Here is a 19,330-nt window from a genome sequence, read left to right as displayed (position 1 = left end):
CTTTATTTCTTTAAAAAGAGTGCTTCATACTTGTTTTCACTTGTATTCTTGGAAAAACAACACTTTAATAGTAAAGGAATGAATTTTTAATAGAAGCTTCATAAGAAGAAGTTCCCATATCTCTCATGCAGTTATCATATTTGTATTATTGAACCACAAAAAAGTGTTAAGATTTCAAATAAAATATGTGTCCATATGAAAGAAGCTGTTGCCCATGCACTGGAAAGTAGAATCTAAACACTTAAAATACTTCATATTAGGTTAAATAAAAATAACTATGTTTTTCTACGTTTTCTTTTCCATAGTTTAAATATTTGTGTTAGAATGTATATATTTAATTGATGAATGTTGTCTTGGAGGGAGCACTTTACTAAATCAAGCAGTTCTTGAAATCTCGGAATCTCTTGGGCTTTCTGGGCTTTGCAGCAACATTCTTTCTTGATCGGACAGATTTGATGCATTAATCAAGATGGACAGTGTTCTACAACATGTTACCTAATCATGCACAACACATGTCCTTCAGTTTTTCCAAATTTGCTTTAGGTATTCTTTTCTACAAACCCTTTAACCTTTATAAGACTTTATCAGCCAGGGTTGTAAAGTCTTAAATTTGCTGGAAGTTTTTTTTCTCCAGAAAATTTCTCCAGATATTCCTGATAATGGCTTTAGTAGCATGAGTTTTTCACGATGGAGAAAGAGACTATTCTGATGTTGTTACAAGGTTGATTGTTGGATTAAGCAACTTGTAGAACAGCTTGCTTTAAAGTTGTTAAAACTGCAGCTATTCTTCGAAACATAACAGAAAATTTACATTCCAGTCTATTAAAGAACTGAGAGGTCTGGCAGCCGGGTTAGCAACAAGGGATTTTAGGTTCCATCAAACTCACCAGCACAACTTAATAGAATGCATCACTTTTGTCTAAGCATGGAAAAGCCCTTGCTGGCTCAATTCATGATTCACAACCTTATAATAAGCAGAATTACCTCAAGAAAACCCACAAAACCCCTCTTTGTCATCCTTGAAATTCTGCAGCCATTGCAGGTCATCCCAGAAATATCCTCTTCCAGCAGCTGACACTTGTTTCATGAATCCAGAAATGGAGCTGCACCAACAAAGCTGATCCAAGAAAACTTCTACCAGAAGCAGCTGGTCATTGTCATTCTTGTTGTCCTGTGGTGCAGCTGTACAGACTAACTGGTGCCTCTGCCAAAACTGTAGCAAAGCTGCTCAGTACTATCAAGGTTGGTGAAGAAAAAATGAAGCTCTGCAGCAATAAGATGTCAAAAGTGTATTGAGAAGAGACTCCACTTTTGGCAGTTTGTGAAAACACGCCTCCCTCAGGCAGCGTTACATCCATTCAAACATGTACTGCAGTTCCCAGGGGCACCTGCCAGAACCCTAAGATGTATTTGGGAGTGTGTATGTGTGTGTGCGTGCATATATAATATATATGCCTGATAAACTTGCAACCGTTGATCCCTGCCTTTTGCATCTGATGGTGCAATCAGTTTTCCACTCTTTCATCTAGACCGTATCTCCCCAGCTTGCCTACAAGGATACCAAAGGACCCTAGGTCAAAAGCACTGTTAAAACCAAGGTAAATGAGATGTGCTGCTCTTTCCTCAGCTACGGAGTTTGTTATTTCATCCTGGAGGTTGACCTATTTTTCCCTTGGTCAGCCAGTTCTTTCTGTTCTCAATCACTTTCTTGTTCTTCATGCCTCTGGAAATGCCTTCTATGAGGACTTGCTCCTTGCAGTCCAGCCTGTAGATCCCCCAAATTTGTTCCTTGCCTTTGAGGTTTTGCCCAAGGTTTCATTTCTGTTCCCCATAAAATCAGTTGTAATTGACAGGGTATCTACAAGAGATAAATTCTCTGAAGAGAACTTTGGGTTTTAGACATTCAGTTTTCTAAGATGATGTCAGTGAGGGTTCTTGACATAAATAAAAAATTATTTTGCTATCACATGCTATTGAGTGGAAAATTCTCAGTAAGCCCTACTTCCAAGTTACATTTCATCAGCCATTGTTTGTTCAATTTCTCCACAGTGAACCTGACCCAGAATTTTTTGGTAATTGATTTGAGCTAAGAACTAACTCTTTGCATTTCAGAAGATAGATGGAAAATTCCACTACTATCTAAATGTTTTTGTGAAGTGAAAAACTGATTTTTCAGTGAAAAGCTTTATGTATCCATAGAAATCTGCTATTTTAAAAAACTGTTATTTTCTGTTAGATTGTAAAAAATTTATAGAGTGTACACTAATGTGATGCATTTTTATTATGAAATTAGAAGATTGCATGAAACTTGTAGAAGAGTAAAATTAAGACAGATTAATGTATTCTTTCATGTTTGACAGTTTTGAGATGACGCTGCTGTGCATCAAATAAAGGCTAGAATGCATAAGTATGTGTGCTGTGTACTGTGACCTGATTCGCTAATGGATGCGATATTCCAGTATAGTCCCATTATCTGTTTTTATAGTAGTTCTCATATTTCAAGCATTTTCCTGTTGTTCCTTAACTCAATTAGCGAGGCTGTCTGTAAAGTGGTTTGCAGAGTATCCCGTATTTATGTTTTGTAGTCGCTGCATAAGTGCTTTGGTCTACCAGGACTTTAGGAGTACATTGCAGTTACTGGATATGAGTTAATTGCCTTTTTCCAACTGAGTTGTTAATGGATATTGATCACTCTTTTGTCATGAATTGCAATGCATTCTATCATCTGAATGTTGTTTGTCAAATACTTTTTACAAATTACTGTGCAGGACCTTGTATCACAGCTGGTGTAGTTTAAGGTTTGGACAGAGTCACTGTGAATGAAGCCCTGCTGTGAAATAAAAGTCAAAAGGCATCTTGGCATCCCAACCATTTCCTTGGGAGAAGATTACAGCCTGAGTATGTTGAACTTTATTGCCATGGGCCTCATGACAGTATTCAGAAACATGCATGGCATTTCTGTTAAAGAAACTCAGATGTGCTTAGACGCAAGGGATGGCATTCTTGTGTTTATCAGTAACTTGAAAAAAGTTAAATGTTTTTTATGCTTTTGGGGTACAGTGAAGAATTTGTAATTTATGCACATAAAAATTGAGGTTCCAGATTTCCTAAACCTAATTTGTTATGAGGAGGAGGAAATGCCTAATCTCAACCCTAGATAGAAATGTATTTATTGAGAATGCAGGGAGTGAGGGGACTTGACAGCTCTTCTGAGTAGAATGTTTCTTGTTTTGGCTTGCTGTGAGATCAGAAGTACACTGGAACTGGATAGAGAAAAAGTGCTGCATTTGTTAATTTGTGAACATGCAGAGTAAAGCAAAAGGAAATTTAAAAATTAGTTAACATTATGTGTTTGTGTCATTCCATCTAAATTTCATCAATTTAACTCTGTCCCTTATACTGCTATGTTTCAAGGACAGACAAACCTGTGAGAATTCAGGGACAGGTAAAGACAAATGTGAAACTCTCCAGGAAGTAAATACCTTCTAAAATGGAATTGGATCTCCTGCTACCTGGAATAACAGGCCTTATAGCATTTTGCAACCTGTTGTGGACATGATTTGTTCCTTACTGAAATGGTCATTATGAAGACTACTAGTCAGGCAGAAAGACCATAAAAAGTCAAAACAAATTACTAAGGATTTTTCTGGGTTGAGTGCGTGTCTTCTGCATTGGCACTTGCACGAATGTAATGGCTGTAGAGGATAAAGAATATTTCAGAGCACAGGTGAAGTCTGATCTGGACTTTATGTTGAATTACAACTGTCAGATAGTAATGAGGTAGCAATCTGAGAAGTTGCTCCTCGGAAGCCCACAGTGTGATTCTGATCAATGTTAAACCTGGAAACAACATGTGTATGGTTTTGCTCTTATCAACTGAAAATCACCACAACAATGTTTAAGTAGAACAAAAATTAAAAGTTTGTGTTAATGGGTAACGTGTAAAATGTGCTAGAGTAATTTATGAAGGAAGAGGTGGTTTGTGAGTTAAAATTTTTTAAACACTGTATCCTTATCAAAAGGAGAAGTTTTAAAAGTAATGAGAATCACACAAGCAATATCTTCAGTTTTGAGTGTCGTCTTCTAGTTCTGTTGATGTAAAAGTAGATAGATGGACAGCTAGACACGTACTTCCTAGGTATGTCTGTCTTCCATCCTATTTCTCAAGTCCCAGAAGAGTTGCATTTAACAGAATTGTAGATGTCTTGATAAGGTTTGATTTCACCTTTGATGATAAGAAAAGAAAACTTTGTTAGAAAGCAGAGCAGCAGCTTGCAGTGATGCTAACTTCACTAGGCAAAACTGTATATGAACGTTAGAGAGAAATGAACTCTGTTAATTTGCACTGAAAAAAAAAAAAATTGCTTAGGATTTCAATAAGAAGATTCCAGACTTTGTTGTGAAGTTAATTATATGCTGTTAGTAATAGTTAATGTAAGCAATTAGTGTCATACTGTCATTTATTCCAGCAAACTGTGCAATTTTGACTATTAGTGCTGCTGATGGCTTTATCTGTGTGGAGAAGCTTGTAGTTTCAATACTTTTTAAAGTTACATTGGAAAGGACAAATAGGACTATGTTTTTTTCACCTTTCTTTCAAGGCAGCATATGGTTATACTAGATATAATCAGTATATTGTGAAAGTGATGATTTATTTACTTGGATTTTTACCTCTGCTGAGATTGAATATAAAGGACATTGGCACTAGCATCAATTAATATGGAATAGCCTTGGGGTTTTTTAGTAAAAAAATTGAGTTTTTTAAATAAAATCTACTGTTCCGTTGCATTGTTGTATATTAATTTAATAATTACAATATATTAATATTGTAATTATATATTGATACATAAACCTTATTCTGCTAACCTAACAAAAAATGAACCTTTTTTCTAAAATCAGCTTCTTGACATTCAATTATAGTTTTGAATTACGTATCAGTTTTTTCTAAACTGGACTGCTCAATTCTCTTACTACCTCAGACCAAAAAAAAGTCTCATATGTTAGATTTGGCACTTCACCTTTCCAAAATATAAACTGCATCAACAATAAAAATTCTGTGATTCAGTAAAACACTGTGCATGTGATATATCTGTGACAATAAGGATTAAATCCTGGCATCACTGAAATAATCTGTTGAATTTGGAACCAATGTTTCACCTGTCATATGTAGCCAATGTAAAGCACAGAGTTTAAGTTAAGTTACGCATGCTGACTTAACAATTTTTGTGTTGGTGCTTTAAAAACACATAGGACTCTCAATTTTCTGGCATCTTTTTCTTAATTCATTATGAACTTAGTCCTGCATGGTGATGAATGCGCTCAGTCTTCATGAAAATTGACGGCATTCAATACTTTTTAAGAGGGTCAATGCAGCCTTAAGGGTTCTGTTATCAGTATTTTTAATAAAGCATACATGTGTTGTACTGTGCTGCCAACAATGTGTGGATCAAGAGCTGCTGCTGTGTTTAGCTTTTCAGTTGGAATGCACTTTCTGCATGTTACATTAATTCTGTGCGATAGCCTGGCCTGCAGGTAATTCCATTATTTATAGTGCTGTTGAGTTTAAAGCAAAATTTCGTCCCAAGTTTTCAGCATACTCTGATTTCTGTAGATTAAAAATGTGGTGTCTGTTTGAAAAGCTTACTGCCCAAAGTGGAATGTGGCTTAACACAGGAAACGTACTGTATCAGCTAGCAATTAATGAGAGAGACTATCAAGATGGATTTAAAAAGAAAATAGCTCTCTCACTGCTCTCAGATATTTAATATAGCTCTCTGAGCTGGATGTCAGGTGACAAAGAGAAAGCAGAAATTCCTTAGCATCAGTAGTTACTTAATGCAGCCTGTTCAGGAACGTATGTAAACTTGTGCTTAACTGGCACTGTGTTTCACAGACTTCGGCTTGCTCTTGTAGCGACATCGAAGTGTGCTTCAGGGCTTTCTTGAATCTGGGCCTGCACCTTCAGTAGCAGATCAAGGAGGAGCCTTTACCTGGGGTGGCTTTTCTTAGCTGTTCATTCCTAGGATCAGCTTGTGGAGGTCATCTCAACTTATTGATGACATAAAATACTTTGTTTTCCCAAACAAAAGTTCAAGTCAGTAACTGTTCTGAAGTCAGGAGTGAGGAGGCAGGTTGCCTCTCCTCTCCAGTACCAAAAGTCTAAGCCACTTACCAGATTTGAAAAGCCATTGGTGCCTCCCAAGGTGCTATCAGTCCCATATCTCCATCCAAGTGGTCAGAATCTGTAGCTTCCTAGCTGTCAGTGCTACAATGTAATGGCATTATCTAACCACCAGAGTTTTGCTGCGTACTTAAACTGAGCAGATCATAAACCACATGTATGATCAAATGTAAGAAAATGCAATATAAGGAAAAACATTCTTGTTTTATTATTAATGTCAGTTCAGTTTAGCAAAACCATTTTAAATGTACATGAATTTCTGTGATGCTTCCAATCTGCTACAGAGTTCAGCAGCTATGTGAATATAAGATCAGTATGGCCAGCATAATGTGCCAGTTCTTCTCTCACTCAGGCGTGGATTCAAGGCAGTACTCTGTGCTTGGCGTGGTAGAAGTCTGTATTTCACTGTCGTAAGACGTCTTTTTTAGGAAACCCATTTGTTAAGAATAATTTTTGTTCCCCAGATTTCTTTCATAGAATCACAAAACCTCCTGAGTCGGAAGGGACCCATAAGGATCATTGAGTCCAACTCCTGGCTCTGCACAGGACTAGCCAAATTAGGGGGAACAACTTCAATTATTTTGATTTGATTTACTTCTGTAGCAGTAGTAAGAGATATTTATCGCAATTGGTACAGACATAGTTATGTAAGGCAGCTGGATTGCTTTGTTTCAGGATTCGAAATTAATTGCATATAACACATATATGATACTTCCAGTTCTTTGGTTTGTCTGTAAAATTGAGAAGCTAAGATTTCAGAAGCCCCCTCCCTGGCAGTGCTCGAGGCCAGGTTGGATGGGGCTTTGGGCTACCTGGGCTAGTGGAGGGCGTCCCTGTCCATGGCAGGGGGTTGGGACTAGATGAACTTTGAGGTCCCTTGCAACCCAAACCATTCTGTGATTATATGATTCTGTCTTGCAGCTACAAAACAGTGGTTATTAATTTTACTATTGTTAAAACAGCAGTGTACTTTATTCCTAATTGAGATAAGTTTACATTTCTTTTCGTATGCTGGAGAAGAAAAAATATTATCTCTATAATACTTCCATGCTACAAGTCCAGGGGGTAGTGCTGACATAGAATATGTGGAGAATTTCATACTTGCAAGAAGGAATGGAAAAATAATCTACTGTGTTGTTTATGTGGTGTTGATATATATCTTTGAGACATATGTTAGCTCTTGGAATATTGAATGCTCTCTAGGTGAAGATACATTGCTCAGTTTTTATAAAGATATTTTTATGTATATTTTGGGTAAAAGCCAAAGCTCTTACAAATAATTTGAGCTAAGGGATTAAGCAGATACCTTGAAACAATGAAGATGGATCATTTTATACCTGGCTATAAATAAGCATGTACAGAAGTAAGATATATATTTCTTTGAAAAGTGTTGAGCATTCCTCGAGGTTGTAAAGTCTCACTTTAAATGGGAAGTTTTCTGATTAAATGAAAAGTACTAACAATATTTATAATGCCTTTATATTAAACTACAAATAGGTGTGCTAAACTCCAAATGGAGGTTGAGGGTACAGAGAACAATAGGAAATAATATAGAAATTGGACATGAAAAGCAGATGAGGCTATGTCTGACGTCTTATAGTTTGGGGGTATTATACACGTCATATACTGAAAGGCATCATTAAAACATTTATTGAGTTTCTCAGTGCCCGCTGTTTTTACCATTTTCCTCTACCAGATTGGAATGTGTTATGAAGTGTAAGCACTTGCACACCTGTTTTCCAAGCACAGTTAGCATACATGCATTCATGAGAGTTAGACATGGTAAAACCCTCAGTAGCTCTCTGCAGAAGTTTCAGATCTATGAACTTGTACACCTTTTCAAGGTACATATGTAAGTAGATTCCTAAATGCCGCATTATTTAACTGTGTATGAGTATTGGTATTCCTTTTAGATGAGCTTGATTAAAATAATGGGATATGAAGTATTTGTTATTGGAAAATCAAAAAAGATTAAATGGACCTTTAAATAATGAAAACCAAAATAGTCTTGTGATGAGATTTTTTGGTCTGTTGTTTTAAACCTTCAGTCCATAATTATCCAGCAGCCATTTAAGAAAGAACAGTGACATGAATCCAAATAACTGATCCTTAATATCATTGTTTCTGTAATGCAGATTTTATATTTCTGCTATCACAGTTGGCTGGTGCTGAGTTTTTGCAAGTTGCTGTGTTTTAGAGAACTATGAGATGAGATGAAGACAAAAATAAAAAGTCTAGCAGAGGAATGCTTGAGATATTTCAATTTTGGAGTTTGGTCAGATGTTATAGATAGTTAGTAGGAGTGTGGTCGGAGTTGAAGGGTGTCTGTTGTAAGACTGATCATTAAAAACATTGAAATTAATTGTTCAAATGGAAATCTTGTTTTGCCATTCATCATCCAGGGGCACAGTGCTGAAACATTTGTCTGGTAGAACTGTGAGCATTATTGTGTTTTTCAGTGTTGGCAAAAAGAGCTCATGGGGAAAAAAATCTAGTCACTAAAAAAAAAGGGGGGGATTTTTTAACTCTTTTTGAGTATTTTTTGTTCTATATTGTTAAAAAAGGTCTTAAAAATTCAAGTAGTTTGTTTGGTTTTTAAATATTGTTACATTCCAATGCTGGTTTCTTTTAAAAGACTTCCGTAATAAAATCACTACTTTCATCAGTGCGATTACTAGTTGATTTACTTTGGCATACTCTTTTCAGCCTAGAGACACACAAATGGCACACTCAACTATTGAATGAGGCATTCTGAGACTGTGAAGAGAATGGATTCTCATCTTCTTTTAAATTTAACCTTGTGCCAAACGTTTTAGAGACTGTGGAGGAGTCTATTTCTTATTAAGTAAATGTCAATTTCTTTATGTAAACTTTTTGAAAGTACATTCTTTGGTGATCATATCACTTCCATTTTTAGTTAGATTTTCTGTTGACACAAATGGAAGCAAACTACCTTTTTAATATTTCCTGAAGAAGGAATACTTCCTCTTTATATGCCAACGATGTTGGTGAAATTGTATTTCAGACATGAGAGTGAGAACCTACTATTTCCTGAAGTGAGAAGAATGATAGCAATATACCTGCCTGGCAGAACCAAGGGAAGATACATATATGTACACACACATACATACATATAAATGCGTTTTATTCTTGCATGATATCAACTGATCAATAATTGCATTGTGTGTAGGAAGGACATCAGATGGACTCCATAAGACAGAAATGAAATATAATGCATAACATTGAAAATGGTTTTGCTTATTTTCTTTGTATGTTTTTCTTGAAGGATTGTTCGTCTTCAGAAGAATACAGCATTGCTGCAGCATTGCTACCCCTGACGACTGCTTTTTATAGGGTAAGTTTTCATTGAGAATCACTCCTGTATTGCAGTTGGTTTTTTTACATTATGTACATTGCTAAAATGGAAAAAGTAATGACAGGAGATACATGGTGGGGTAGGAAGGTTCATTCTAAAATTGATTGCTGTCAATAGATTGCTGTCTTTTAATAGGCTATTACGGATATTGCTCCAGAATTACACTTCTTGACGTTGGGTGACGATGATGATCATAAGTTTACCCTGAACTAAATGCAGGCTTATATGATAGATTAGAGAATTATCATTGAATTATAACTAATCACTAAAATGAAAATAATAATCTCCCATGTTATTGTTAAAACCTGTTTATTGGAGTACTTTTTTGTTTAATTTGGCATGTTAAGTATTGGCCAGAAAGTACATGCTAAGTTTTTGGTCTGTGTCGTCGTTAGCTTTGGAGAATATTATGAATGGCTTGTTTTAGCTGTATATTTCTTTTCAATTCCTTGTGGTATTGATTTTTTTTTTCTCTTTTCTATTTTGCATAGTGTTTGATAGTAATAAAATGAAATACAGAAAATAACACAAATTCTGTAAGCAATTATTTCAAAAGCAGAACTTTGCAGTCTGGATTTAGTTATTTTAGTGTGCCAATACAGTAGTTTTTTCACTACTACTGGTTAGGTCAGGTTGGGAAATGAGTGTTTAATCATTGCTAATTGGTACATCATGATGCTGCAAAATAAAACTTACTGTGACAGTCTAGCCAGACATTAAACCGTGATAGAAATGAAGAAAAATATAACTTTCTACCCTACATATGGTGAATGAGCTATGACTACCCATAAAGAAAATGCAAAGAGTTTCCTATTTTATCTGAATAGAACCTAAAATTTCTGAAACAAAAGCTGAGAAACCAATCAGGGTTTTTTTAATTTAAACCATACTTTCTAATTGAACAATTTCTCGTTTCTTTAAACTAGGAATAAATTCTCTGGTGAACTTTTTAGAATAAAAAACTGTGGAACTTCACTGGTCATAGAACACAGAAACATCTGCTAGACAAGAGTAATTCTGGCAAAGTCATATGCATGGGTAGTTTCTTGAAATACCTTATTTAAGTTAGTATTTACTATATAGAGAGAGCATAAAGCAGTATTATTTCAAAATAATTTGAAATTGGAAAAAGTTTAAATGGGCTTTATTTTAGAGCTGTACACAGTACTGCAAGACTGCTTTCTAGAAAGAGTCTACAGAATATTTTCATTCTCTTGTATAAGATAGCATGGTGAGACATTAAATTTTTCAATCCCAGCAAATGAACTTTCTTCCATCTTTACAAGTTTATCTTTTTCTATTCCATTTCTTTTGAGTTCCTGAGTAGCAGAATCATGAGTAGTGTTTGTGATTTGTTGCTGCCACTAATACCTAATTTGGACAAAGAACTAATGAATTTATAGAGGTTTTACCATTTCCCCATTTTGTTATTGCTATTGCATTAATCCTGTATCATGAAGAAAGACTGAATTAGTTCTGGTTTATTTCTTGATTTTTAGTTGCTTTAATTAAAATGGCCAAGAAAGTCCACATAACTTTTTGCCTTGGGACGTACAGAGAGTATTTTGGGAACTTGCAGCAGTTTAGTTGGATTCCTCATTTGGTAAAGTTTGATCAAGTAGGGGGGGAAATAGCAAAGAAAAAAAAAGTAAAAACCTTTTTGTGTATGGAGTAGTGTTAAAATAAGTTCACAATCAAGGAGACCAAAAAGCTATATTGAATACAGAATATTTTGAGGTAAATTCTTCTATACACTTGGATTTTTCATAGGAGTACAGAGATCTCACACCAGTTCTCTCACAAAAGGTTCCCAGAAATCTTTTGTGTAATAATCTCATCCCATACATACTATTTAACTATAAAGCTATACACTCAGGAAACTGAGTCCTTGGATGTAAGAAGCACGATTTTTTAATTTATTTTTTTTTTAGATATTCCAGACCTGAATTAAAAATTAAAATAACCTGACTGTTAACTTGCAAAAGCCAGCTGTTAATGCATAATAGAAAAAGAATTTTGTTTTTCCCAGATCTAATCCTCAGGTTCAGTGATGACCCCCTTTGGTATGTCCCATTAGATACAATTCTTTGGCAAAGGTACTTATTTTGGTATAAAACTATTCATACTAAACACAAACTGATGTGTTGTTCAGAACATAAGATCAGTAGACAAACTTTGCACTGATGAGTTAAATTTAAGATTAACAGTTTAACAATCTGTTTGGAATTTGATTAAAAATGGAACTTTTTGGAGCTTTTTTCAGCTTCTCTAGAGGTTTTTCTAATTGTATTCAGGACTAAGAGGAGTATATTCTACCTGGCATGAACCTGTGTAGGAACAGTGTTCTGTATCAGTATTCTTAAATTAAGAAAAATGTGTGTCATTTTTCCGTACCATTAACATCTCTATAACCCTTGAGAGGGATTCCTGTTCTAGAGTTACACTAGACTAATGTTCCTCTTCCCCTGTTTTGGGGAGAATTAATAACAAATCTGCTGCTTTACTTTTCTCCCTTGAGCTTTCTGCTATCTAATGTGTTAACAGTTTATTCTAAGTTCTCTTTTCACTGGGTTTCCCTTTACCTAAATCTTAGATGGAATGGTTGAAGTTTTGCTGCTCAACACAGCGTATTGCTGTTCTGTCTCTGATAAATCCAGAGGAATGTGCAAACTTAAATTAAGGTCATTTGGAGGATTATTTGTTTTTTATTAAAATACCTTCAGGAAAACTGGTATGTTTGCACTGTCAAACTATGTCATGGCCTTTTCTGCTGAGCTGCTTGTCAATTTTATTTAAATACCATATACAGTGCAGTTTACACACACACGTGCAGGCAGAGCACAGGTATTCCAGTACTGTTGCTTCACTATGCAAAACTGTCTTACCTCTGCTGTGAGCCTGACTTTGTGCTTTCCCAGTCTAATAGGGTGCGTGCTTTGGTATTACTGAGCAAGTGGTATTCCAAATCGAGTTATCAGTGAGCAAACATGTAGTAAATCTAAACATGATGTAGATTTCTATCAGTCAAATGTAAATTTTACCATCTAAGTTTGCTGTAGAATTTTGATGGGAATTATGGTGGAATTTCATATCACGAAATTTTGTTGTTAATGTAATTCTTGTTGCTTCAAGTGAAATACTAAAAGAAGTTACACATCACAGTCTGTGAAAGTGCTATTCCTTTTATTCACCTGATACAAAGCAAAGCACTATTGAAACAAATACCTCTTCTTCTTAAACAGTGTTATTGTACGCGGCCACACATAGTGCACACACCAAATGTTTGAGGTGTATAAATAATGAGAAAGATGTGTTTTCATGTGAATCCAGCAGATGAAACAAGAAACTGTGTACTAAGAGAAACATACTGCTAGAGGTGATGTTGGTAAGATTTTTGGATGGTCTTCTCACAAAGCAGTCAATTCTCTAGCCTTGAGGTATTTTAAAATATTCTTGGGGAAACAAAAATTGGATAGAAAGTAACAAGCTTGCATGGTCAAATAGGTCTTGTCTATCTCCTAAAGTCTTCAGTTATGTGAAGACTAGAAATATCTAGGGTATTTCTGCATAGATCTAAATAAAATAACCAGAAACATCACCCTGCATACAAGAGGCTATCAGCTCATGGGATGTCTGGTGAAATTTCAGAATTTCTGGTGAAATGGTCTTGGCAAGATTTGATCGTACTCTAACTCATAGCTGGTGGGATTAAATTCATAGACAGGAAGTCAGTACTGGTTGCATATTTGTGGCCTGGAGAAATAATTGAATTTTTCTAGAAAAAAATACAATGCTTTTTGAAAATTTTAAGTATTGGACGTGAGCTGTTAGCAAAATGTGACTCATCAGTGACAGTGGACTTTGGTGCGTACTGTTAATGTCACAAAAACAAACACGTCTTTTGCTTCTGGGTTAGGAAAAGGTTTTAGTTTACCATTAGTAATACTGTTGGAATTTTGTTTAAAATGGAAACAATATAAATAAAATGTATTTATACATGAAGATAAAAGAATTTTTCCATGTTTTTTTGGTACTGATGACCCATGCTTATTTGGTATGCAGTCATTTTTTTTCATTGTATAAAGTGGAAATGTAGTATTCCCTTGTACTGTGTAAAATGGGCCTTTTTCTACACGGGGGAAGACAAGATGAAAAAGACGTATTTCAGTCATGTTTTCATTTTAACAACTCATCAAGGAAAACAGTTTGATGATCGTATTATTGACATTGTCAAATTCACAGGGTTTGGATACTCTGTTTCCATTACTTCTCTTTGCCAACATGGCAGGATGTTGTGTAGACTACACTGCATTTCTTGAAGGTTTAGTATGCAGCAAGAGGAATGAGCAATGGCAGGCACCAGTTTCAGCCTGTCCGCTGGACAACAGGCAGAGGGAGCAAAATCTCTCTTCCTCCCTGCTGTTCTATGCCAAGTCATGGTCAGAGTCCACTTTTCCATCACCCTAAGCTAAGGTGGTTCTTGGTAGCCCTATCAAACATTCTTTCTTGCATTTCTCAATCAGTGCAGAATCTGAATGTGCAGGTTATAAAACAATTTTCTCCCATTTGGGATTTTTTTCAAAATATTTATGTTTACATCTGTGTTCCCATACTTTTGTAAGGATATTCTACCTCATATAAATTATTCTACTACATTACATAGTAGATAGCAGTGCTCTTGCAAATTTTTGTTATTTGGCACTCAGAATCATAGAATCATAGGGATTGGAAGCGACCTCGAGAGATCATTGGGTCCAACCCCCCGGCCAAAGCAGCTCCCCAGCTCATATTGCACAGAGAGGCGTCCAGACGGGTCTTGAATATCTCCAGAGATGGAGACTCCACCACCTCCCTGGGCAGCCTGTGCCAGGGCTCTGTCACCCTCACTGTGAAAAAGTTCTTCCACATGTTGGTGCGGAACTTCCTGTGCTCCAACTTGCAGCCATTGCCCCTTGTCCTGTCTCCACAGACCACTGAAAAGGGGCTGGCCATTTAACCCTGCATCCCATACTTAAGTTGTTTATAAACATTAATAACATTAATAGCGGGGAACACCGCTAGTCACAGGTCTCCAGTCAGATTCTGCTCCACTGATCACCACTCTCTGAGCTCAGTCCGACAGCTAGTTCTCAACCCACCTCACTGTCCACTCATCTATCCCATGCTCTCTCAGCTTTGCTATCAGGATGTCATGGGAGACAGTATCGAAAGCCTTGCTGAAGTCAAGGTAGATGACATCCACTGCTCTCCCTCCATCTACCCAGCGGGTGATGAGATGATAGAAGGCTATGAGATTGGTCGGGCACGATCTCCCCTTGGTGAAGCCATGCTGACTACTCCACATGACCTTCTTCTCTTCCAACTGCTTGGAGGTGGCATCCAGAACAAGCTGTTCCATCGCCTTTCCAGGGACAGCAGTGAGGCTGACTGGCCTATAGTTGCTGGGATCCTCCTTCTTGCCCTTTTTTAAGACCGGGGTGACATTGGCTATCCTCCAGTCTTCGGGCACTTCTCCTGTTCTCCAAGACCTATTGAAGATGATAGCGAGCTGCTCAGCAATCACTTCCACCAGCTCCCTCGGGACATGTGGATGCATCCCATCCAGGCCCATGGATTTATGTGTGTTAATCCCTTTGAGACACTCCTGGACCACCCCCACCTCAACCAGAGGGAAGCTCTTCATTTCCCAAACTCTCTTACTTTCTTCCAGTGGCCGTGGGTCCCAATGGGCCTTTGGAGTGAAGACCAAAGCAAAGAAGGCATTCAGTATCTCCACCTTCTCAGCATCACCCGTTACCAGGACACCCGCCTCGTTCAGCAAGGGACTCACCTTATCCCTGGTCATCCTCTTATTATTCACATATCTAAAAAACCCCTTTTTATTATCCTTTATGTCCCTTGCCAGTTTCCATTCCAAGTGGGCATTAGCCTTCCTAGTCACATCCCTACAGGCCCTGACAATATTCCCATATTCTTCCCAGGTGCTCAGACCCTTCTTCCACAATTGATAGACCTTCTGCTTCCCTTTGAGTTTACTCATTAGCTCCCTGCTCATCCACACAGGTCTTCTGTGTCTTTACCAATTTCTTGCTCAAAGGGATGCACCGGTTCTGTGCTTGGAAGAAGCGCTGTTTGAATGCTACCCAGCTCTCACAGGCTCCCTTACCTTCTAACAGCGTAGCCCACGGGATAGCTCCCATTAGGTTGCGGAAGAGATCAAAGTTTGCTCTTCTAAAATTCAGGGTAGCTATCCTGCTTTTTGGCTTGAAGTGACAGTTCTGATCACCTTTCTTTGTATAAAGGAAGTCACATAATAAAAATATACTGCTTTGAAAGTCCAGTCTCTTCTGCCTAGTAATGATGAATTGACTTCCATGTTTTAGAGATGAGCATTTCTTTAAATTGCAGTGTTCTTTTTCAGAATCGCCAAGTATTTAGTTTAGGTTTTTGAGTCAGTTGTTTGTTTTAAAGAATTCATGTACATTCTGATATTGCTGATCTGGTTTCATCAGAGATAACCCAAATGCAGTAAACCATCTCAGAGATTGGAGGTATTAGATTAAAATTGGCATTTGTCATTTAGTGTAATACAGTGAGATGCATTGCAGACTTCTTCATAGATGTGTTTGTGCCTAAACGATGTAATTCTTGGGAGGGATGGGAGGAAGCATTTCTCATCATTTTGTAATAAGCCATTAAATTATGAATAAAATTTCAGTTGGATGCTGCAGCTAATTTTATTTGAGAGCTTGTATTCAAACATCAGAGAAATATTTTGCAGACTAGTGTTAACTGAAATCCTTTTGGTATGCTAGCCTTTGGCTCTTCATTTGCACGTCTGCCTATTTTGCCTTTGTACTCCATACACCTATATCCTTCTCCGTTGAGAAGGAAATAGAACTACAAAAAATAGGAGAATTGGTTTATTTAGTGTTTTTGAAAGATTATTAAAATTTTCTAACATATCTTTTTAATATGGTATGGAACAGTTATTCAAGTTATCTTAGGAGTTATCCTGGTAGCATTTTTTGAGGTAAAAAATACATTACTCTGTGTTTGTTGTAAATGGGGTTTGTTTAACTTGAAGTGTTCTTTAATATTCTTCAGGGTAAGAACAAAATTGTGATTTAAGGTAAAAAGGTTGAAGTTAATGATAAAATGTGGAACTAGAATGTTAAGACACCAATATAAATGATTCTAAAGTTCTTCACAGTAAAATATATTTTCTCTTTTGCATAGCATAATAATAAAGTGAAATTAATTAATCCTAGTGGAAATTAATTACCAAGTTCCAGTAACAGTTCTGACAGGCGTTCAATGGAAAAAAGCCTTTACTCCTTGAAATACCTAAATAAATGATCTCTCTACTCCAGAGCCTGATAGGGGTGGGAGGGAATCCCAATTATAAGGATAAGGGCTATCTTTGCCGATTCAAGCAGCAGTACTAGCAAAATTCATAGTTTATCATATTTTAAGTATTGCCACCAAATGCTTTTCCAAGAGAGACCCAGTCCAAGGTAAATTAGGTAACAGGAGCATCGTAATTTGAAATGTGCCCTCTGTTGCATAGCATCAGCTCCAAAGTCACAGACAAGCTACCTCATGACAGGCTGGTGTGGAAATCTCTGATGATGGCTGAAGAGATGATTCCATTCTTATGTCTTTATCAAGCAAATTTTACAGTTATCAGCAGCTGAAATAAGTAGAATATTGGTCCAACTCTTGTGAAACCAGTGGACAATTTGGTACTAGCATTATCTCTGTGACTTTTTCACAAATAACAATATATTAGTCGTTATTTTAGAATTTGTGTAACTACCAGGGAATTATGTAAAGTTAGTAGATGATACAATTAATTTTGAAAGGCAAAATTTGTGGGGTGTTTTGTGTTTAACGTGAATTTTCATTCTTAACTTGTACTTCTGCATAGCTGTGATGGGCCCAAGTAATTCTCATAAACATTAATATTAGCCTTCGGTAAAGATAGAAACACTTTCTGTAATGCATTAGTGTTCTACACTGAAATATTTTCAGTCTTAAATCTAGTTACTGTATTTCCTTCTAGATGTTTTAGACTGACTCTAATGTGCTTGGGATGAAATCACACTGACTTTAAAATTCTCCACTCCTGAATTGCTGGCTTCAATTTAGGAAACCATCCAGAAAGACTTTCTTTATTGTCTTGGCAAGAAATTTTTTCAGCTTCCATTAATTTTCTTCTTTTATCTCTGTTTTGCTAGTTCTGATACTATCTTAGTCTATGGAAATACTTTTGTGACTGAAATAGTACTAAATAAAATTATTTTAAATACTATGCTTATATTGCCTGCTTAAAAAGCAGCAAAAACATGTCTGTATCATACACTGAATAGTATGGAAGAAGCTGAACCACAACAGAAAATATATGTAGGCAGACTTGAAGTGCTTCCTACCTTTTACAAAGCTCTTCTAAAACAAACAACTGTGTATCTAAGGACATCACATAGGAGAGCAGAAAGGTTTTTCTGCAGTACTGCAATTGAAGTAGTAAGTCAAAAGAATACGTATGAGCTTTCACCATTGGATTTTGTTGTTCCTTCTCTGTTGGAGCCCTAATGCTTCTGTGTGTTGGCAGAGATCGTGATGTTTCAACTCCAGATACCAGTTGTTAGGAAAGGGTGAGTGGTAATGTTGGTGAAAAGTGTAAAAGGACATGATATGGGTGCCCTGTTTTTGCAGGGGTAGGGTCGGGTGGTAATCCTTCCAGGCGATTAATATTTTGAAAGCAAAAAATATATGTTTGTCCTTTAGATTGATGCCAGTTTCTAGACTTCTGGACACTACTGTGTCTTAAATCACTGTGCAGTATGTTTTCTATATACACTAGATTTTGAAATAATGTAATATGTAAATTGCTTTTCCATATATCATCTTGTTCAACAATTCTTTATTCAGAGATTTTACATACTTAGGTTGACAACGAAAACATTGATTAAGGGTATTTTACAATATTATCAAGTGTATATATTAGCATCATTTGCATTACTGGAGAAATCCAGAAGCCCTAATTGCAGGCCAGAACTGCTGGTCTTTCTTTCATGCAGAAGTACACAAAGATGAAGATCCTTATTCTCAGGAGCTTACAATATGAATTTGAACTTAGGTGTAATACTGAATTCAGGCAGTTTGAGGCACTGCAGGGAAGGTGTGGAGCAGTAGTACTCATCATTATTGTTGGTGATTCTGTCCACCAGTAGGTTAACTATGGCTGAGGCTTTTATAGACATGACATAAAAGCAATGCTTTATTGAATTTTGAGAGGATAATGTGTGGTTACTTGGCAAGTGTTTATGAATACGAGTACTGTCATGGAAGAGAATATTATGGGGATGGTCAAATTTCTGTCAATATTTCCAAACCTTTTCCCAGTCAGTGGTTTTTATTACATCTATCATAAGCTCCTTTCACATAAAGATTATAGTTCAGTAAATGATTTTTGTAAAAGCAAATGTACTTTTTAAGTCAAAAGAGGAATCCAAAGATTCTTGTTAGATATGATTGAGTGGTTTTACAAGTATCACTTGTGAACACAGATGCCAAAATATCATCTTCGATCCTTAAGATTTTAATTAGTATACTTTAGTTTTGAATGTGTCTTTGTAGGTAAAGCATATCTCGCTTCCAAAACTATTTTTACATGAAAAACAACTTGGAAGAAGTAAATGGGGGAAGTATAGTGTGACAGTTTAGCACGTTAGTGGGAGAGACCAACGAGAATTTTTTTAACATGTGTC

The 19,330-nt window shown here is 36.4% G+C and overlaps 1 protein-coding gene across 4 annotated transcripts in view; it reads left to right on the top strand.

Moving 5' to 3' along the window:
• Positions 1–19,330, top strand: part of SBF2 (SET binding factor 2) — a gene marked incomplete at its 5' end in the record, with an annotated part of 253,439 nt that overhangs the window by 177,621 nt on the left and 56,488 nt on the right. For all 4 annotated transcript variants that reach the window (XM_084263410.1, XM_084263409.1, XM_084263407.1 and 1 more), the window contains one exon: positions 9,468–9,536. In XM_084263410.1, the coding sequence (XP_084119536.1) occupies positions 9,468–9,536 (69 nt within the window). The remainder of the gene's footprint in view (positions 1–9,467; positions 9,537–19,330) is intronic.

Source organism: Gallinula chloropus, assembly GCF_964237585.1.
Source record: "Gallinula chloropus genome assembly, chromosome: 4".
Lineage (NCBI taxonomy): Eukaryota > Metazoa > Chordata > Aves > Gruiformes > Rallidae > Gallinula > Gallinula chloropus.
This window is presented reverse-complemented; position numbering and strand designations above follow the sequence as displayed.